This window comes from Pogonomyrmex barbatus, unplaced genomic scaffold, assembly GCF_055798465.1.
Source record: "Pogonomyrmex barbatus isolate J1 unplaced genomic scaffold, ASM5579846v1 scaffold2, whole genome shotgun sequence".
In the NCBI taxonomy this organism is placed as follows: domain Eukaryota; kingdom Metazoa; phylum Arthropoda; class Insecta; order Hymenoptera; family Formicidae; genus Pogonomyrmex; species Pogonomyrmex barbatus.
The window spans coordinates 420,260-444,038 of NW_028297116.1; the positions used below are offsets into that span (position 1 = coordinate 420,260).

Genomic DNA, 23,779 nt, shown 5'->3' on the forward strand with positions numbered 1-23,779 from the left:
TATATATATATATATATTAGAAATAGGAAAAGAATAGTAGGGTATATCAGGCTAATATAAATATTTCTCTATATTTATTTCTTATTTATTTTTATTTGTAAATTTCTACTTTCTTTTGTAAGGCACAAATAAAATATATAAATAAATATATCGATATGTGATAAAAAAATGTAATAAACATTTAATAAAAACACAAATATGGTTTAATCATATTTTATATACTGACGTGTGTATATATATGTAGATATACTATACATATATAGCTGCCTATGGCATAGAAATGTATCAGTGTACACAAAATGCGCGTGTGCACACGAAAGATATTCAAACAATTTGAACAAAATCTTCAAAACAAACAAGTAGGCACACAATGCATTGTTAAAACAGTGATAAAATATTATCAAATGAATAAATACAACAATCAAAGATATGGCCATCATGTTAATAATTAAGTGTTATTCATTATTGTCCTTATTTTTTAACGAAAATATACAATAATATAGAGATAGTGTATAATGCTATACATATTTATAACAAAGAATTTTCATGTACTATCTATTAAAAAAAAAACAATATCTTATAAGAGCAAAAAAGTAGATTACGTCTTTGAACAGTTAACAAAATTGTTTCATTGCGTAATATAGTTCAGTATATATACATAAATAACATATGACGTTAAATTAAAATTATTTTACATAAAAGATTTACTAAAATTAATTTACTAGCATCTTTAGTGGCATCCAGCAACTTATGTATAATAGAGAAACAATAATCCTTTATTAAAGTGATTCATAGCATATCAAACTACTATACAAATTTGCCAAAATGCTAGCTATTTTATATTTCTAATTAAAGCAACGAATAAATTAATTTTTTTTTTACTATTATGGCAATACGAATCAATAGTAAATGCAGTTCCTATTATTATATAATGCTATATATTAAATGGTTAAGATTCCTGGTTTAAAGATATTTCACTAATTTATATTTTAATAAGCAAATTATCAGCATTTTATTAAGAATAAATAGATAACTGATAAATATGTGACTTTATGTCACCGATCTATGTCAAGTTGTATAAATTTTGTAAAGTTTGTATTTGATAAATTTAATTGTTAGGGCACGAGTTATACAATATGTGAAAGTTATTATTTCAACGCAAACGTGACACAAGAAAAGTTTTTATATTGTTTTTTAACAATGCATAATACAATTGCAATGAGGAACCAGGAACCTTAACGATATCGAATGATTACAATTGCTTTTATAATACAGTCGAATTGCCGTATCCTTGATTTTTAACGCCGAAATCGAACAATTTACACACATCTTCTTAACGCTTCTTTTTTAACATTTATATAATTATATTTGTTACTTAGCATAAAATAAAAATATTGTTATACATAAATTACGATCAGAATATTTTTGCACATATGCCAAGTGGGATAAAAGTGAAAACTGAGAAAACATGTTAAAAATAGAGAGATTATTTGATCTTATCGTATTATAAAAATACAAAGATTTGAAGATTAGTCAATTTCATCTATTCTAGAGAGATTTCTCATTGCGATTAAGCATATTTTCTATTCTAAGCTTTTCTTTCATTCTCATTTTTATTCTAAGTGGCATATATGCTGGATAAAAATATTGCATATTTTACCTTTCATTTTAAGTATACGATCATGTGTTGAACGTAAGTAAAAGAAAAGAATAATAAGAAGAGAACATGAATTTAGAGGAAGTCAACTGAATTAGGAAAATTTAAAATTAGCAATTTTACCACAAAAGAATAATACACTGCCATTTAAGCAGAAAGTAATGAGTATCCGTATGAGATTATTCGTAACAGACAACCATTAGCATCATTTTTTTTAGAAGAATGAATTGTTCTTTTTTTATACTGTTGACTAAATATTTCATAAAAATGAGAAACACACGATGGAAGGCTTTGTCCAGTGTTTCTGACATCAGTACTTGATATAATGTTACATTTGTGTTACATATTTCTGCTGTCGCAATGTGACAACAGAAAATTAGATTTCTAACTATACTTTACAGTCATGAGGTCATGTTACATTTACTTTCGCAAGATAAACGTTCTAATCATTATTTGCCACTATTATTTGGTGCTTCGACTTAACACGAAGTTAATTGTGATGATATACCGATGATATCAAGTTGCCTTCAATTTGCAGTCAATAAGTTGTTAATCACGAGTTGTTGCCAAATTACAAATCATTTTATTGCGAGTAGTAAATCGATGCTAACATGATGCCATCACAATAAGCAAAATTTCTATCACATTTTTGTTATCATAATGCTAATAAATTGTTATTACGTTACTGTTACCTGTTATCATAATGCTAACAATTGTTGTCATTACGTTACGCTGGTATCATATTTTTTTTCTAAAAAAATAAATATTAATCATTAACAAAACAAGCTCTTTTTTGCCAATTTCCTTTTGAAAATCGAAAAAATATATATGTTTACATTTCTATGTATACATTCCTCTCTCTAAAAGTCATCAAAATTTTAGAGTGATTAACTGGAAATTCGACCAAAAGTCGGAGATTCGTCCAAAGGCTAGTCTTCCCCCAAAAACGGGAATTTGTGGTTGCTATCAATTTGCCATTAGAATTTACCGTGTGAGTTCAATGCGACAGCTTTAATGCTGTCTCACTTTGTCTTGAGAAAGAAAAAAATTAGTTGCTTCAATGATTATTAGCAACATGACAGCAACCTCATAGCATTCGGCTATCTGCGAAGCATTAGAGTACAGAATCAAAATATAATGACAGTGTGACATGATATGTGTTTTTAGTAAGACGTCATTAAAATGACTTATATTTATATACTTGTATGACATATAATTGTCATGTTTGTTCATTTGACGTATAAGTATGAACATGTATTCGACGTCCAAATGGCGTGTTAAAATTTGCTACCTGGACAAGGCAACACCTTCCGGAAACGCGTTAACAAAGAGAAGAACGTAAGATGGAATTACCAATTAGAGAACCTGATAATCAGTATATCACCAATGAGTGCATAAATAAAACTGCTAATGACAAAAAGTTCTGTCAGTTATGTACATACATATTAAATATTAAATAACTGATGTATCAATTTATCAAATGACTTTAGTTTCTATCTCGTACTTTTTTCCTTGTCAATGCGTTTTCATGTATTTAATTCTTATTTTGTTATAAAACATTTAACAATGACATCAAAGAAGACATCTTAAAAACAATGTTATTTAGATAAATTCGTGATTAAAAAACAAAAGCATTTTTTAAATATAATCATCTTATAAATATAATGATGTAATCAACATTCTATCATTAAATTTATAGAAATAGTCATACAATAGCAATATGTAGTTATGCGAAATAAAGCGTAATATAATAAAATAAATGATCTTTCTGTAACAATGATTGAAAACAGTAATATAATATTCTATTTTGTGTAAATGATCATTTTCAAGGAAATCCATTTTGAAAATATATGAAATATGTAGTTAAATATAATTTAATATATTCGTCTATTACTTGGTTAGTGTTTATAAACATTGATAACAGTATGATACACTTTCCATTAATTCTATTATCTTGTTTAATTCTTAGTATATATTAAGTTATCACAGTGACATGCAAGAGAGAAAAGAAGAGAAGTAAAGAGTGAGAAAATGAGCGAAAGAAGAAAATAAGGGGGGAGGGGGAGGGGGAGGGGGAGGGAGGGAGAGAGAGAGAGAGAGAGAGAGAGAGAGAGAGAGAGAGAGAGAGAGAGAGAGAGAGAGAGAATGTTATGTACACTGGAAGTTTGTGATAACAATATTTCTGCTATAAATAAGTATTATAAAGAATTTTCCAATCGCCATGATTGAGAAAAATTAATTAAAAAATGGAGAAAATGTTAATTATATGTAATTTTTTTTATTATGTTAATAATATTTAATATTATAAAACATACACACTCACGTACGCACACAGCTTATTGTGATATTTCTGATTATGCCATGTATATTTTTAAATGTTGACGAAATAATTAGCTAATATATACGCAGCCAAGTGTTTAGCAAATTTTTATAAAAACTGTAATTTCTTACAAAAAAAATATTAGAAAAAAATATTGTAGTATTTCTCATTCACTTTTCTATACACTCTCTTTCTGTCCTTGTAAATTATATTTTAACTCTTTTTCGTGCGTTCGCGCGTGTGCATGCGTGTACGTGCACGCGTATTCTAATAAATGACTGTTGTATTTAAATAAAAAAAGTATGTGGAAGATGAACATTACATATGTCTTCTAAAAAATTATCAAAGAAATAATTGTAATTCTGTTATATAAACGATAGCAGAGGAAAAAGAGATGTAGAGTTTATCGCAATAGGAAAAATTTAAAAATAGTATGTACATGGTGAACTATATAAGTGAACTAATAAATTCTAATTCGGTAACATCGTAACAGTTTTATTATTTTCTAAATATCGGTTATATCTTTCATTCGGGATTTTAATCAATTATAATCAGAAACTAGGAAGACTCTAAAGAAATTTATTCAAAGAAATTACGAAAAATATTAATTTTTGAAGCTTTTTTTTTAATGAATTGCCGATTAATTGAAATAATTTAACACTCGCGTTATCATTACCGCGAACATTTTTGAGTACTTATGAATATTTATGAGTACCATTTAAGTAATACTCAATCACTGCAAAAATTGGAATGAGTAATTTATCAAACTTTTAGACATTCCTGTAATATAGCATTTTTATGGCAGTGCCATTATTAGCAAATATTGTACTAGCGATTTTCCACATTCAAAGCATCATATTTCATCATTTATTTTAAACGCAAGCAAGTGGACTGATATTATATGACGGATTTAATCATGATATCGCTGTAATACAGTCGGAATATTGCATACAATTATTACATATATCTAACTTGGAATTAACGATCTTTTATTATGTCGCCGATAGCAAAATGATTATCAGCTGAAGAATTGTTTACAAGAAATATGTCTATTGTATGAGCACTTAAAATATAAATTTTCTTTGCTCATACAAACACAGAATTATTTTAAGAATCTTATGCAAAACTTATTTAATCTTTGTGAGGAAGATGTCTTCTTGTCAAGATGATGGCAATTCTTTCATGAAAAATAATTGTTTGATAGAAATAGTATTCTGAACAGAATCCGGTTGTATGAAACCTGTTTCATATGTAAATAATGTATTATGTTCCGTGATTGTGGCAAGAAATAATTGGAATGAAATTAGATCTATTATCCAATAATAATTTGTATCTTCTATTCCCAACTATTAGAAATATTATTGAAAGAGAAGTTGAGAAATTAATTGTCGCTGTCAGCGTAATCGTCAGTATCAGTATCGCCAATATCATCATGTCTTGATCGTTGTGCATGAATATCCAAAGAGTTTATTAATGAATTTGTATCTTTGGTCACATCCATGGATTCGTTTAATAAAATGTCCATATTTGGTGATAATTTCCATGATACATTATTGTGTGACCTGCGAGCAAGCATAATAATGGATTATATGAAAAAAATATATTTATTTCTAAAAATAATCTTTTTCAAAGTTATATGTTTTATTATAAAAAATTTTTATAATTTTTATAATTTTCATACGTATATTTGTATATGTATATTTTAGAATACCAAAACCTTAATTGTAAAAAATATATTAAAAATATATATTATAAACATAAATATTAATCAATAATTAATAATATATAGAGTATAGAGTGAGAGTTCATCCAGTAGAGTGATTTATCTAATTAGATATTTAGTTAATTAATAAAAGCAAATTAATAATACGTTAAAAACTCTATCCAATCAAAATATAAATTACTTGTATTGATCAAACAATATTAAAACAGTTATAATAAAATCTTGTAAAACTATATTAAAAAGTAATCTATAAAATCCCAGTGAAAAAATAAAATTCGCGAAAATAAGTATATATTTTTCATTAAATAAAACATAAAATAAATAAGAAATAAACTTAAATATTAATTTAATATATTACTATGTACAAATACATGCATCTTGTTACCATGTTATTTTATATTTTACTTACTTAGCTGTAGATGATGGTTATATTTCATCATCACACAGCCTGCAAGAAATATATCATTATCATTATGATCGTGATAGAGAGAAAGTATAAATTATTAGTCAAGACATGAAGTGTATCTATTTATCTACAATGCATGCAATAAACGCGAACCAGTATTGAATTATATACATATTACTATTAGGGCTTTGCAAAAAGATTGTTCAAGTCTTGATGAAAAAATATAAAAAAAGTCTCTAAGCGTGGCTTCTCTGTATCTTATTTGCAAATGATAATTATATGTAATATTTAAAATAATACAAGATTAGTCACGTAAAATATAAATATTATATTTATATTTATAGTCAATTAGTCGAATATTAAGTATCACGTGTTCAAAATTTAATTAAAATGTTCGATCTAAAGCCTAGCGATAAATTTATAATTTTATATTCAAACATCTAAATGATACTTACATTTGCTCTTGTTGATCATTGCCATTTTCTTCGGCAACCAATAATTCATATTCTTCTGCTGCAAATCGATCCCAATCCGAGAGCTATAAAGAAAAATATATATTTATTATATTACATTAATTAAAAAAAAAATTGGAAAATTATTACATAAAATATATCAATAATTATGAATTTATTCAGACATTATGCATATATAAATTACATGTAGAAAATATAATCACAACTTTAAAAATCATTTCCGAAATGTTTTAAAATAAACGTAAAAATAATATATTCAATATAATACTAAATTAAAATAAAACTTGAAGGTAATAAAATTGGATTTGGAAAATAATAAGATAAATATAAATTACGTACTTCGTGACCATCAGCATCATGGTCTCTCGCTGAGGCAAAAGGATCTTTTTGTTCATGATCTAGATACTTTTCCAAATTGAAGAAAGTATCAAAGAAGATAGATGTCATTTTACATTTTTTCAAGTCATTCAACGATATTTTGCCTGGTATCGCCGGGCGAATCATATCCAACATCTGAGACATGTTACGTTTTTTGAATGTGTTTGCATTTTATTGTCGCATTTTATTTAATTTATACTTTTCAGTTTATACTATTAAAAAATCTCAAATAAAAATATAAAATCATGGAAAATTTCCAAATACTAAAAATGGATACACTCATAATTCTGATATTACCTGACAAAGACAATCTTCAAAAGGCAATGTTTCGAGGCCGATCGATTCCATTCGACGTAGTTGTTCTTCATAGAAGTATTCCAATTCATACATCGATAAATAACCATCACCATCGAGATCCATACATCTACGAATGAAAGATTATAACACATAACTATTGTAGGATACAAGCAAGTCCTACCGTCTTTTATGATTAAAATAAAAATAATTACCTAAACCAATATTCAATGGCAGTTGGATGATTCTTGTCTTCCTCGCTAAGAAGGAACCACACAAATTCCGTATAGCTCATCTTATCCTCTACTTGTTGTACATTGCTTTTTGCTCTACTACCTCTCGTCACAGCACCGCTAAATATCCTTTCTATCATTCGAGTCGATAATGCTGAAAATAGTGATGAACCAAATTGACATAAAAATCAAACTTGCTGAAAATAGTGATAAACCAAATTAACAAAAAAAATTAACTCAAATTAAATAAATTGATGTATACTATATATTTAATTAACAACAAAATATGTTCTCTTACCATGATCATTGTGTCTTGTTAGATCCATTTTATCTATGAAGAGATCATGATCGCGATCCAATTCCCAAAATTTGCAATATATTACGTAGAAATGTTCGTAGCTGAAGTATGCTGTAACTTGATTAATATCCTCCTCGTGTTCAAGCACAGCGATTACCGCTAATAGATTGCTTCTTCTTAATTCAGCAATTGAAATTTTGCCACTCCAACTTCGGTTTACGCAATAAAATATCCTAGCAATCACCTGCAATTATTTTAATATTTATAAATGTTGCATTTTATAGCTTATATGCCATCGTAAAAAATTCTTTTATCGATTGCAATTAAAAATTACCGTTTCTAAAAATAAAAAGAAATCAATAATTAAATTAAAATGCTGGCTCTATTGATTTTAACTCAAAATTATTGATTTCTTCATCTTTAAGATCTTAATTAAATAATACAATATTGTATAAAAGCGTATAAAAAATACGTATAAAAGCTCTAACCTATTTAAATATGAATTTATAAAAAATATATGAATAATTTAAATTTTAGAGTTTTAATTATGATAAATGTTTATTTATTGCAAAAAGAACGTATTAAAAAATGTGAGTTAGACGTTGAACAATATGAACTTATTCCTCTCATGTTCATATGATAATTATCAAATTGACACAATTTAATCTTAATAGAAATCGATAACAGAATAATAAATTTTAATAAAAAATGAGATAGTGTTGTATACAAACCGTATGTACGTAGCGGGAATGAAATTCTGTGGCTTCTTTTAAAAATGTTAATCCTGGATGCGTTTCTACTACGTCCTGTACGAGTGGGATTAAATCCTCCGGTAATATACTGTTTCGAAGTCCCCGAGTAACAATATTGATGAATTTACTAGCTGTATCATGATGAGTAGTTGTTAATCTGCAAAAATAAATTCAAAATCTATTTATTGCCAACTCGATGGCAGAAGTCGAGCAGGTAATGCAATCTGACGACAGGTCGACTTGATGGCAGAAATTGCAAGCAAACTTTGTACTGTCACTAAATATTGCAAAATTATTTGCGTTCGTTTTTCGCGTGTAAAATTTGTCCCAGATTTGTATATAATTGATTTTATACATATATACATATATATATATATATATATATATATATATATATATTCGAAATTTATAATTAAAATTCAAATATATTGTATTATTTGCATATCTCTTATATATGTCTTAACAAGACATGATTGTGTTTTTGCAAAAAAATTAACAATTATATTTGAAAAATAATTGCTGTTATTACTGTTATTATTGTATATACAGAATGATTCAAAACATTCCCGTCTAATTTACAAAATATATTTCTGATCAAATTCTGAAACGATTTTTCTTTGGTGAAACTTTATTTAAAGCTTAGTTTTTGAATTGTTAAAGAAAACAATTAATCATGTGTCGAGTATAAGAGTGGACAGGGGCGATGTCGTCATAGGGCCTTAGCACTTACGTGAAGTGCTTACCCATTACGCGTTACGGTGAGTCTCGCCGTTTCCTGCCTATCTAGTCTGTAATACATAAACTATTTCTTTTTATAACTTAAACACTAAGTTTTATATTTTCTTAAAATAAAAGAGAGAAAAATTACTTTCCAATATTTGTTAATGCCAATAATGCAACAATTTAAATGATTATAAAACAGCAGAGGTTGCTCGGTTTCTGCTGCCAATCTCCAGTAGGTCATGTTAGCAGACTTTATTTGATTTCTACCACCAATTTATTGCCTAGTATTATGTTCTACAGAATATAAACTGAATGCGGACACAATTGATGTCAGTCTGCTGACATATTCTGATCAAATCTGCTGGCAGTCTACCGACATACTGACCTGTTCCCCCTCCCAATTTTAGAATTAACTTATTTTGAGAGTTGTGCTAAATCGTGATAAGTTTGTACTACTTGATTGTTCTCGAATATCAAAATCTGTATAATATAAAAAAATAGAATAAAAAATTTTTTTAGATCAATTTCATTTGCAATTGTTTAAATTTTCTTGATTGTGCAAAATTGTGCTGACAATATACTAAGGCGTTACTTTTAAGAAGTAATAATAATAGAGATTACAATAAAAAATAAATTTGGAAAATATATAAGTAATGTTTATTGTTATATCAATTATTCATATAGCATACAAATACATATCTAACCTGTGCTAGTTACACACAAATTGATACAATCTTCGATTTCATATATTAGAGGCACTTCACTCTTGAACGCGGCCTTTTGCTCTCAGATTTTATGTCGTAAATTCGGATTTATAGTTATAGATAATATTATCTGAATTGCCAATTTAATACAAATCGATATAACATTCAATTTTGTCAACACAATTATTGTACAACACGATATTAAGGTATTTTACTCTTGAGCGCCCTTAACGCTCTGGAATGTTATAGTTTTTGATCTTGATTTTTGGTTGTTGCTCCACATATCTCAAGTCTTGAAGAATATCTCAAGCTATCTCCGATCAAAATAATACCTTAAATTTCTAAATTTGCCGATTGTTTCAATAGATTATATCTTTCTCTAATTTTGTTTCGACATTTTTATTAATTCCAATTTTATTGGAAGCTAACTTTAATCTTTAAAAATTATATTCAGCTACACCGCATCAGCATAGCATTTTAAATTTCCGTTTTATATAATATAAAACGGAAATTTAATGATATATAAAATAACGGTATAATAAAAACACGCATCATCAAAAAATCGAAGAGTAAAATATAACATAACATAAATATATTTCATAATTTTTGGATTGTTATTAAAACATTTTTAAATTAAAAATATATTATGTACGATAAAAAAATTGCCTTTTAAAAAAAAAGAGATCAAATATGAAATGTATGTAAAAAATTGTTAAACAAAAATGTTACTTCAATGTGTTTTATAAAATAATATTTTGATTGTTGCAAAAATTTATCCTACAATTTTATTTTATTTTAATTAAAGGAATTGTATTTAATTGAAAAAACTATATTGTCCATTGCATATGTAATATAAATTTTAATCTCCTGCAAAAATAATAAAATATGAAAAAATTACGTTAAATAGGAATGTAGAGGATTCAGAAATAAAATTAGTTTTTTTAAATTATTTCCGATATTAAAATAATTATATATCACATAATTATATATCACTAAATATATATTTTATAAATATATAAAAAATATATATTTATTTAAAAAAAAATAAAACATACAAAAAACAAAATATCAAATCAAAAATTAAAATTAAAACTTAGAAATTAATATATATAATTGTGAAAGTAAGTTATTTAAATCTTCAAATCCTACTTCCTCATTTCCAACATATATAATACATAAACATATATATGATATTTTAAAATTGATATATCATTAGAGGGAAATGATTACAAAAATCTATTAGGATAAGAAATTATTTTTTGTAGGAAAAAATATAATTCTATTAAAAAAAAAAAGAAAAGAAAACAGAAAATTTTGAAATTTTGTTCACATTTCCATTTACAATGTTTGTACTACAGCTTATAAAATGCTTCTTCTTGTACCAATCACTCCTTGTTTGAACATAAACAGTTTCTATGCCTTTATAAATTTTATACATATTTATACCGATCATTTTGCGCACGCGTGCCCGTATGTGTGTATATGTGTGATTTATTCTGTAATTAAAGAATCATGTGACAACCATTATAATAAAAATAGCTTGCATAAAGTATAGAAAATTCGATAAAATAAAAGAAATTCAAATTTTATATTCACGATTTCATTTGATATATAATATTCTTAATAATAAATATTGATTGTGTTTTCTTACTGTTTCCAATATTCTAGAAAGACATTCATCTCGACATATCCCTTTTGCTCACCGCCTGCTGCCAGAAAAAGTGGTACTTTCCAATATAAAGGTAAGTCGCAAGCCTAATAAAAAAATTGACGTTACAAAAAACGTTACAAAAATTTATACTTTAAGCTTCCAATAAAATATACAAAGATACAATATAAAATATTAAAAATATTATAAGCCTATACTGTATAATTACAAAGGATAAGAATATATTTGCATTGTTAAGTGAAAGAGTGCATTTGAAAATAACCAAAATATCAATGACTTTTGCACTCTCTCTTAATACTATTTTTATTACTAAGATAAATTGCTAAAAATAATAACTGGGAAAAAATAAATTATTTCAATTAAAAATTTTATAAATTCTAACCTTCGTGATAATATGAAATTGTGCACGAGAAACATGACAACTCGGTAAACTTTGAAAAGCCGTAGTAATATTTGAGACAATTGTCTCTAATTGTGATAGACGAAGTGGCTTTCCTCCTGGAAAATAAAATCTGCAAAAAGACGATATTATTTTAAAATTAGTCGAATAGATTTATTGATTATCGGATCACGTTAGAATAAAAATACAGGCTTATAAAGTTTCCGAGATATTGTATATTTTTAGAGAATTTTTTTAAAGAATAATAAATCAATGTACATATTGAAGAAAATAACAAAAAAATAAATAAAAAAATTAATGTAAAAGAATTTGAAATTACTTTGCAATAATTTTTATATTATATTTTAATTTTAATAAAAAATATAATCATTGATAATTCAGAAATTAGGTGTTTAAGATTATGATTTCAGAATGCTTAAAAAATGAATTTTTAATCTTTAAATTCATGTGAAGATGATTTTAAGTAACCAATAATCTAGTTTAAAAATCAGTATGTACCACTGTGACAATATAATCGAATATTTATTATAAAATATTTATTATAAAATGTTTTTTTATATAAATATCTCAACACTATATGAACACGATATAATCTTCACTTTTTTTAATTTTTAAAGTTTTTTTATGCAACTATATACATACCTTGGTATTTGAACATTCCTATTGGCTTTCACTTGCCTTTGTAACGTTGTATGTGGTGGTAAACTTTTTTGTTGAGTCTTTTCTCTCGAATAAGTCTGAAAAAAATGCAAGTTAAATTTTTAAAAATATGTTAATTTAAAAAAGTTAATTAAAAATTAATTGATTTAGCGACTGTCTCATCATCAAATTCGTCATTCATAGTAAAATTCGTTTGGGTCGGCGGCGAGATACCATCAGTGGCTTTGTGTGTGAGTACGCGTGTATTTTTGGTGCGCGCATACGTGTGCGTGTATGTGTTAAAATAAGCGGCACTCACATTTTTATAAGAACAATTAAGAACAATTTCACCGATTGAATTCTAGGTTTAATCGACAACGTATTTACGCTATCAACGCTATCAACGTTATTATATAAATATATATGTATAAATAATTAAATAATATAATTAAATAATTAAGAAAAACTGACAAATTTCTCTGAAATGAAAATTAAACTCAAAATTAAAAAAATTACCTGAGCTTTATTCTGCACTTCTTGACCACTTCTCCACGTATTAATGGCTGGTTGCCGTGGACCGCGCTTGTTTAACAACAACTCGCTTGGACATTTCTCGAAAATGAGTACACGTTCCGCTACGGAGCCTCTAGTGAGGAATGGCCTGACGGGATTATTACTTGTTCCTGTCGCTGCTGCTGTTCTTATGTGTTGCTTTTGTTGATTAGTCAATTCTGGATGAGGCACACTTTGTTCCGGGCGTGGTCGTGAAGAAGTAAGTTTTGATCCCCATCTGGATGTTATTGGATCTTTGTCCAAATCCTTAATGTCCTTATCCTTACGTATTTCCATTTCAAATTTCGTTTTCGCACTGGAAACCAATTGCTCTGTAGTGGAATTATTATGCGTATGATTGGAAGCACGTTGCTCCTCGAGTCGCTGTTGAGTAAGCGGATTTTGTTGAGCAGCCTGGTACCTGACTTTAGCATAGTCAACTGCCGACATAGCGGATAGATCATCTTTGCTAAGCAATTTTGTTTCGTTGACTAAATGACGATTGCTATGACCAATGGGTACAGTGGTGGTGGTAGTAGTAGTAGTAGTAGTAGTCGTAGTAGTAGTAATAGTAGTAGTAGTAGTAGTAGTAGTACTAGTAATAGTAGCAGTGACAACATTACCAACATTGATTATATTTGCCACAGAATTAGGTACTGCCGAGTTATTTCTATGATAATTATGGCTTCCGATAATAATTTGTTTGATTGGTTCAACCTTTGGTTTTTCTTGTTTAATAGCAGGTTTCTGTTTATTATTCAAACATGCCATTGTCCTTTTCGGTTCTTCGGTGATAACAGCACCTGTTTTTAAAGCATTTATCAGTCTTTCTTCCTCCCGTGCGACTTCGTCAAGATACGCACATCGCGAGTTCATTCCCGTTACAACCGACCTCTTCTCATCCTGCGTTGACAATGTTTTCGTAATATCTTCTTGCTGGAGAGTTTTGGGTAACAAGCAAGATACATTCGCAATCTTTTGGGCATCGTTTAATTTATTTTTCAATGGCCAAGTTGTCAAACCCGAATTTGTTGAATATGAATTCATATTTAACGAAGGATTAGTGGACGATGATGCGATTAGTGTACTAGCGGGTCTCTTTTGTTGTACCGTTGTATTGGAAGATATTAAATTGATTGGAAAAGTGGTTTCAATAGTTTCCAGGAAGACTTCGCAATGATGAGAGCTGGGTATTTTCGTAGGGGCTTGAGGTTTTACTATTTGTGATGGTTTATTGAGAAATGACGAGGTAGGATACAACAAAACGTTTGCCAATTTCTTCGTGTTATCAACCGTAGTTATGTTATTCTTTGTAGTAGCAGCTGTTTGTTGTTGTTGCATAGAATTTCTCTCAAATTTCTGCAAGGCAAATTGTATAGTAGACGTTAACGATTTAGATGGTGATCTTTGCTTGGAAGCAGCTATTCTAGCTTTATCTTCTACTACAAAATTATTGACTAGTTTTTCAAGATTGCTATTATCCAGATTCGGTGTTTGGACTAATATATCTACTGCTGTTGGGGAAGAATGTTCAAAAGACAACAATGGTGAAGTCGTATCACCAATATTCTTTCCAGTCACATTCCCGGCAGCAGGTGAATTATAAGGTGTCAATGCATTGTCAAATTGATCAACAGCACTTGTATTATTGTGACAAGTTAAGATCTCTGTCGGTGCTAATCCACGGCTTTTCCATGTCTGATAAATCGCCTCTGCATGATCACTAATCTGCTTGGCGATTGCGGCGATGTCTTCTTCGCCAGAAACGGATTCCGCAGGAAATTTTCGACATAAATCATGCTTGGCTGTAGCAGCCATATCATAGAAATGTTGTCGTTGATGCAATTGTGAATGAATGTAAAATAAAAAATTCACCACTTGACTGCTCAATTGGACTGATCCAATACTTATTCGGGAATACTTGCTCGGGATGCTTACAAATAGGCACGGTGTTGACTGGAATCAAGATGGATTAAATTTACTCATTTAATCATATATTGAACGTAAATTCTTCATTAGACAAACATTTCGATTTGGATAGTGCACCTTTCTTGAAAAATTTGAATTGACGATTGCTAATACAAAGAAATCACATAGATCTGACAATCCCAACGATGGCAATGATGACGATGATAATCGACGTAATTCTGTTATATCAGCTGATAATAGCGACGAAATTATTCTTGAGGATCGTTGCAGAATTGTTATCGCTGATCGATTGGCGCAAGGATTTCATTTTCCATAATAGACAAATTACTTTAGAAAATATTTCCTCCATGATCCATTAATTCTTCTTTTTTTATGTTCATACTATCCTCATGCTTTTTTATTTATGTCTTCTTGTCAGTGTACGTAATTATCATTTAAAATTTTTTAATAGCTTGGCAATTAATAACACGGTTGAAATGAAAGAATTTGAATTTAAAGTGTAACTATACTCGTGTAGATGAATGGTAATCTGAAAAAAATAATCAAAATAAATCAATTTTAATGTATAATGTATAAATTTAATAAAATAACTATAAATAATAAATATACAAAGTGAAAATTATTAAGTTTATTTCGTATCAAAATAAATAAAATAGGTTTTTTGAAACACTAAAATATCATATCAAATCATAAACATTTTTTTGTTTAAAATATATTTTTTATGCTTTAAATATATTTTGTGCGATAAAAATTTGTGTTAAAAATATGTTTAAAAAAATGCATGACATAAATATAATATGAAACTTACAACATACAATATAAGTCGTGTAATTGCAATGGATTATTACTTCATTTCATTGAAGATAGAAAAATTGATAAAAGAAAAAAGCAACGTAATAATGTTTATCTTATACATTTATCGTAAATAATGTGCATTAGAAAAGTGCATTTATATTTTTTCTTAAAATAAGATGCATTTTTTAATATATACATACACGATAAATCGATTATTATAAATATTCTGCTTTTAAATATTATAAAAGTATTGGGGTAAAACAAATAGTCTGAAAAATAAAAAGTTCACGAAATATTGCCTGAGAGTGTCCGTTTTATTTATTCCAACTTATTCCATTGTTTCACCATTACGTTCGAATGTATCTACTGTCATGGTAATTATAAATATTTAATTTAGTAATAATCGATAAAGTACATTTTCCGATACAAGCATCTTTTAGGAATAGATATGAGTACGTAAGAAAATAAGTTTTACAATATTTATTTTTTTTCTTTAGAGACTTCTTAAGAGACTTAAAAAAGCATGCTCTTCACGCAAGCCATTTATCGTCGAATGCTACAGAATGTTTGATAATTAATGATACATGGCTCGTGTAAACTGGGTTAAAGTCAGCAGAAAGTTCTGCCATGTTACGATTTTCGCAATAGTGAATGAGAAATTAATGATAGGCTTCTAGCAGGTTCTAAGCTTCTAAGATTAGAAAATTATTTTAAAATATATGGACATCGAAACTCTGTCTAAAAAATGATTGTGAAATATAAACTTCTGCTAGAATTATCGCTGGAACTGGGATAAATAATTAGCATGACGTTTCCGCGAAGTGCGCTGCTAAATATTCGAAATTGTGTAAATTGTGTAAATTGTTGAAATTTTATCGTAAAGTGCCATATAATTATTCTGAGACTTATTCGGGAACTCTTAACGGATGTCATAACATTTGATTGCCTTTTGTGTTTTAGAGGAAGATGTGCTAAAAGTTAGCACTTCTAGAGATTTATTTTTTTTTATGTTAAAAATGTGGAACTTGTTTGTTTAATGTTTATCGGGAACTGTAGACATAAAAAGTGCTACTGAAACTGCTATTATTCGTTAAAAATTTATAAAATAGAGTGCCAACTTTACAGACACGATTCTAGGAATGTATAGACATACACTAGGATATACAGGTCACAGATATTAAAAGGTAAGTAAAGAGAAGGGCAGGGGTAAGAACATAGAAATACAGGAGAAAGTTAGCAGGAGGGGGAAATAAATCTGGTAAGGATATGCTGGGATGAAGGGAATGGAGAGGAGAAGAAAAAAAAATAAGCATTATATATGGGAATTTGATAGAGATAGAGATAGAGAGAGAAAGAGAGAGAGAGAGAGAGAGAGAGAGAGAGAGAGAGAGGGGAGGATTTTGGAGGAATGTAAATATTTAATGCCTAAATTATAAATTTAAGTTTAAATTATAAATTCAAATTATTATCTAGTCTCTCTACTCTATTTCTATTCTATTGAATATATTTCAAAGATTCTTTTTTAAAATTTATCCATAATCTTCTAAAATTTTTAATATTATGCCAATTGGAAACAAGATCGTCTACTTTATGTTCTGTGATTGCAGGAAGGTATATATGTATTTTTATATATATATAATTCCGTCTAGTTCAGTAAGTCAAAAAGTAATATACAATAATATTATTATTTTGACTCATATTCTGAATCTTCTGTTATCAATAAAAGAGTCTCTAAAAATGGCTCACAGCCAATTAGAGGGCTAATAAGCCACTTTTAGAGATATTTTTATCGATAAAAGAGGATTCAGAACAGTGAGTCTTTATAATGAATATTTATTTGAATGAAATATTTATAATAATAAATAATAAATTTAATATACGTTATAAACTAATTATATCTATATTTACGATTGACAATATTTTTATATTCTTCAATTATCTCCAAATTCACCGGATCCACTTAATAGTTACGAAAATTTACCCACGGCCAATCGTCTTTAATAATAATCTTCTTGGTGTTTTCGTTAACTCTTTTTAATAAATTTAATATACGCATAATATATTACATCAACATATAATACTGGACGGAACATACGACAAAATTTTTTTAATCTTTCTTCGTTTTGACAGAACTAGAAAGAGAGAAGTAAATATATAAACACGAATTTCTCTGTCTACTATTTTCTTATTGGTTGAATGTAGTCTGACAAGAAGGGGAACAGTAGCGTATTTGTACAAATTCGTACAACAACATTCTTAATACAATTGCAAGTTTTAAGTGTGTAACTGCTATGTAGAAATGTCATAAAGTTGAAATTATTTTATATATATGTAATAAATAATTATGATTTCTACTGTTTATTGCGTAAAACAAGTAAGTTGAATGCTATATGTCGATGTACCCTACAATAGACTTGATCTCCCACCAGATGCAAAGCAACACCTTCTTGGCATAGATGTTGTTTCACAGCAGATGTCGATGATCGGTTGGAATCCATCCACGATTTTTTACGTTTCAGCTATTATTTATCAGCTATTATTTTCATATTTCCGGATAAAATGTTTCCTTTTTGTTAATATTAAAAGAATATAAGTAGTATATAATAGTATATTTTATTATTAATATTTCACAGAGAAATATTCTCCAAAAATAAATCGTTGAGAATTTTCTATTTTTAGGTATGATTCTTGAATAATAAACTGAATCTTTTTTGGACAAAGAGACCCATATACATATATATATATATTAAATATTTATTATTATGATGTCTTTCTTCTTTATTATTGTTTAAATGTTAATCAATTTAGTTACAAAAAAATAGTAAATTTATAATAAAAATATTACTTCGAAAGTTAATAAATATCCTATTTTTTCGTGCAAAATTGCAGATATAATAAAAAAAATTCACGGAGAAACTATATATTAACTATGATAACGTCGTTCTATGGGTCAACTACCGTTACTGACCTTAATAATCTCGTTGGCTATTCTCGACAATCAATTAATTATGGCCTAATTGGCGTTAAAGGGCTGATATCGTGGTAACAAACTAGTCGCTGTTCGCTCCTTTGCTTCGCACGTGAAACAAGCAAAAGGTTGGAAAAAAAATGTTTATCGTCATCGCACATAAACCCCGTCATCAATCAATAAAATAGAAAAAATTTGCTTATATTATATTCTCTATTCTAGTAAAAACTAAAAGTAAAAGTACTATTGTTCTTGTTTTGTGGAAGTAAGCCTCACTGTATGCCTTTAGTCCTCTTTTAAAAATTTTATTTTTTATTTAAGTTGTCTTTTTAAATTAATCTTTGCTCTATTTGGCTTGCAAAGCCAATATCTATTTGCAAAGCCAATATCTTTCTGACGTACTTTTATCATAAATTTAACTTGTAATAATTTTACATTAATCCATAAGTTTTCATGCCAACGTACGACGTTCGATTCTTTGACTGCGACTTGTACGCAGTTTTTCCCTTTTTATTCTTTACCGAAAAGAAAATCTTGGCGAAACAATTAAAAAGAAAAGCGAAAGCGACGGAAGCGGAGGAAGACGGAGGAAGATGTGGACGATGATAGGTATTACTTGTCGGGCGATTCCGTCGAGTGTCGTACGTAGTCGAGAAGTGCTAAGAATATCACGGCCAGCCATATTTGGCAATGAGACTGCGTGACTACGGTGCGTAACCCACAAACATGTACATTGAAATAATCTTTCTTTTATTTTCCCTTTCTAAAGAAGAAAGTATTTTATGCTAAGTGTAAAATTGTTATATTGTATATGATTAAAATTGGAGTGGAAGTCCGATCGCGCAAAATCAGATAAAAGTACAAGATTCATCTAAAAGATGATATTGTACGCATGTTTACGTTGAGACGGGATATTATGAAGTGATACTCGGTTTATGTTTATAAAGTGCCCATTGTTTCAAGTTCTCACATCTGTATGCATACGTCAAAGAGTTTTTCCAGCTAGAAAATTTAATAGTGGTAATGGAATATAACTTTTTGACTATGTATTATTCTTGTTTTCATTAGAAAACGTGAACATAAGAAAATAACGTGAGAAAATATAAAATAATCCAAGGAACGTTACGTCTATCTTTCAGATTCTAGATTAAATCGAAAAAATATGATAAAATATTCAAATATTTATATTGAAAAATACAATTACAATACATGTAAAATACAATTTATTAAAGTAATATATTTAATAATCCTACTGCTTTTTAATATCAAAACGGTTTTAAGATCAAGAATTGACATACAAAAAGTCGATGCGTCTGGGTGTCGCATTAAGATAAACACACACCGCGCGCGCGCGCGCGCGCACACACACACACACACACACACACACACACACACACACACACACACACACACACACACACACACACACACACACACACACACACACACACACACACATACATGATTATTATATTATAATATATGACCGATGATTGTTACATTAATAAATAAATATTATTTTCGAAAACTTGTATGTGGGCGTATTTTTTAATGTTTTAATTTTTCTTTTAAAGGAATAAATGTAGAAAAAAAAATGTAATAAATTTTAAAAATATAAGCGACGAAAAAAAATTACGAAAATTAAAGCATCATTCAACATTTTATTTAATTTACTAAGGAGACATGCTCGTGGCTCGCGCTAAATGTGCCGTCTCACGACTGACCTATGTGTCTATACGCGAGTCGCCTCGTTGCGAATATCTGAGATAATCAGATTTCAAACCGATGAAATTCTTAGGGTCTCTTTCATCTTTCTTCTTTTCTTCGGTTAATTTAATCGATCGATTACTTTATTATAATTAACTAATCCTACTTGTTGACAAATTTAAAGATAAATGGTCAATTCCATGGAATAATCAAGCGATTAGATGAACAAAAATGATGAAAGAGGTCCAAAGTACTTCTTTGGTTTACGCAAAACTATTTTTATTATTATTTTTTTTTTTCCTATATGCATTATCGCCTACAAGCGAAGATATTTCAGCGCAAGATCCAATCTGGAAATTTATATTTAAGGAGCATCGCGATTATTATTATTATTATCATTGTTACTCTAGCCAACGTATTTGTGTCGATAGTTATGTTTCTTGTATTTAAAAAAAGGCCCAATTGGGTTTAAATCTTAAGAGACATGATAGCGGCTCATCGCTAAATGTACGTGCCAATGATTCATGAGTTGCAAGACGATTGATCGATACGTAATTTTTTAAAATATATATTTTGTATCTTATCAATGTTTGAATGTTTGCTAGATATATTTTTAATCTAATTAAGTCAATGACGTGCGTGTGTATAGAGTGTCTTATTTGAACTGTCACCTCGAATAATTTGTAACTGATTACCGTGAAAAATGTTTCAGACAAAAGTTGTAGGATTTCGAGGGAACTATATGATTACATTATTGATATTTATTCGCGGATGAAGCCGTTGTCAATATCTTTTTATGGTCGCAATTTTTTTAAATAGAATCATATATTTCTTGTTACATAATATGATTCCTCTCTAGTTATTTTAGACATAAAAGTGTCAAAAAAATCTAGAGTTTATGAGATATTAGTCGTTCAAAAAGCGGTAATATGAGCGCGGCACTTTTTTCTCGAAGTGTCATACTAGGTATATTTAAAATGTGTGAAAAATTGATAATTCTTGGAATTTTTTTTTCAAATTATACTCAATAGTAAAACTCGAATAGTAGAATTGACAGAAACTGTTGTCACTGATATTTATTATCTTCTTGTATATTAAAGAGAAAACTATCGTACTAGATTCGCGAAATTAGCACATTTTTTCATTTTCGATTTTTTGTTATAAAAAATGCAAAGTTTTTTTAATTTTTAAAAATATAAAAAATGTTTTTAGAACTGAATTTTTTTATATTAATAAAAATAAATAAAATAATACTAAAATAATACTATCTTCCCGAATCTTTTTTTAACTATTAACTATATTCTTTTAAATTAATTTTATAGTAAAAATCTAGAAAATAACTGAACAATTCCAACAAAAATTTATTTAAATTCATATTGGTCCTCAGTTATCAATTTGCTTTCAAATATCATCATAAAATACTGATAGAATTATAATATATATAATTCACTAATATACATATAATACTGATATAAATTTATGATACATATATGAAAAATATATGAAAAATAATCACGACTGTATGTATGTACATGCATTTTGAATATAATTCATTTAATTTAAAAGATTAATTATTTAAATAATTAAAAAGATTGTGCTTAAAATAATAGCAATTAATCAGCCAAATAAAAATAAAATTTATAATTATTCAAAATATATATAGTAATATATAATTCTTAATAAACATTTTCTAATTATGTTCAATATTGATTCAAATTTTCATAATAATATTCTATTACATTATGTAATAATTTATAATTTTTCAATTGTTTTTTTTGTTTTTAAATTTATATGAATAGCTATAATGGAAGAAAAAATACAACAGAAATTATTATATAGAATGCCATTTGTCTAATGATTACTTAGTACTTGTAATTAAATTTTAATAAATTATTCTCAAAAATTTAAAAGTTTAAAAATAAAGTGTAGATAAAACTTATAATTATCTGTTATATGAAGCTATGAACTATTACCATGAAATAACAATTAATACATGTAGAGAAGAATTAAAAACGTAAATAGCTAAAAGTTTATTTATATATCGTATTATGTAGAGTAAAGGGAACAGAAAGGGAAAAGAAACAGAGAAAAAAAGAATAGAAAAGGTGATAAAAAAAAACTAGAGAGAAGAAAGAAGAGAAGACGAGAGAGGGAGAAAGAGAGGAGAGGAGAAGATGGAAAGGGTGAAAAAGAGGGGGAAGGTAGGAGGGGGAGAAAGGAATGAAAAAAATGCGAGAACCTGAGAAAAGACAGAGAGTGTTATAAGGTGTATATAAATACGAAACGAATAATAATTATAGGAATTTAATAATATAAAATTTGGAAAATTGCGCACCCTTGGAGTGTAGTAGATTTTTATGCCATAAAGAACTCTTCATCCTTTTTTCACATCCTCGTATGCTTCACATTTTGTAACTTTGTATGACATTGACAGAAAAAAGCATAGAAAGTAACACTGATCAACACTCGAAACGATTTCCTTGACTATTTCGTCGTGTCTACATTGCTTTGGAAGGTAAACTATTATAGGCACATAATCAGGCTATCTAAACACGCGCGATATAGTCAGAACGTAAACACGATCACACTCGCATTGTCCCATTACTTAATTACACTGAGCTACATTTTTGTACATGTTCCCCACTCAATGCCCACCATATCATATCATTGCATCAAACTATACCGAACTCATGAAAAGCACGCTAACGTAAGCCTTTGACACCAACTTCTGTTACCATAGATATAATATTAATAGATTTAAGGGTCGCGACAGGAGTGACGGAGTAACTCCGAATTGATTTTAGAGGCCTCGTGTGACGGAAGCGTGAAACTTTAGACTCAGGGCTGCCAATCTCGAAAAATAAATTCTCTATGTATTTCCTCTCCTCTCGCACATTGGACGCGACGGGCGCGATAAGTGATATCCAATGAGAGTTCTGCTTTTCCGCCTGACATCCGGAAAAGCAAAGCTCTCATTGGATGCCTCCAGAAGCACATTTGCTCACGTAGTGTGCTTTCGCTTTTGATTGATATATTCTTTTTAAATGTAAAAGACTGAAGAAAAGATCTTTTTAGAAGAAAAGATCAATCGAACACAAGAGCTCACTAAATGCTCGATGAACGCTCACTGATTGGAGTCTACTCTTAGATTTATGTTAA

General features: G+C 28.3%; 1 protein-coding gene across 4 annotated transcripts; it reads right to left on the reverse strand.

The window, feature by feature from the left end:
* Window positions 1-197: 197 nt before the first annotated feature.
* On the reverse strand, window positions 198-23,399 carry LOC105425958 (uncharacterized). 4 transcript variants are annotated; one of them, XM_089075906.1, is made up of 13 exons: window positions 22,956-23,399; window positions 13,186-15,679; window positions 12,673-12,767; window positions 12,013-12,142; window positions 11,613-11,716; window positions 8,514-8,691; window positions 7,783-8,026; window positions 7,467-7,638; window positions 7,255-7,381; window positions 6,919-7,092; window positions 6,562-6,644; window positions 6,110-6,148; window positions 5,398-5,539 (listed from the first exon to the last, which is right to left on the reverse strand). In XM_089075906.1, exons 2-12 carry the CDS (start codon window positions 15,037-15,039, stop codon window positions 6,127-6,129), a joined length of 3,183 nt encoding a protein of 1,060 aa, XP_088932032.1. In that variant the 5' UTR covers window positions 15,040-15,679; window positions 22,956-23,399; the 3' UTR covers window positions 5,398-5,539; window positions 6,110-6,126. The 4 variants fall into 4 exon arrangements, with proteins under 4 accessions (XP_088932036.1, XP_088932032.1, XP_088932035.1 ...); XM_089075909.1 differs by lacking the exon at window positions 22,956-23,399 and having other exon boundaries at window positions 13,186-15,177; window positions 15,268-15,452; XM_089075908.1 differs by lacking the exon at window positions 5,398-5,539 and having other exon boundaries at window positions 5,678-6,148.
* Between the last annotated feature and the right edge of the window lie 380 nt (window positions 23,400-23,779).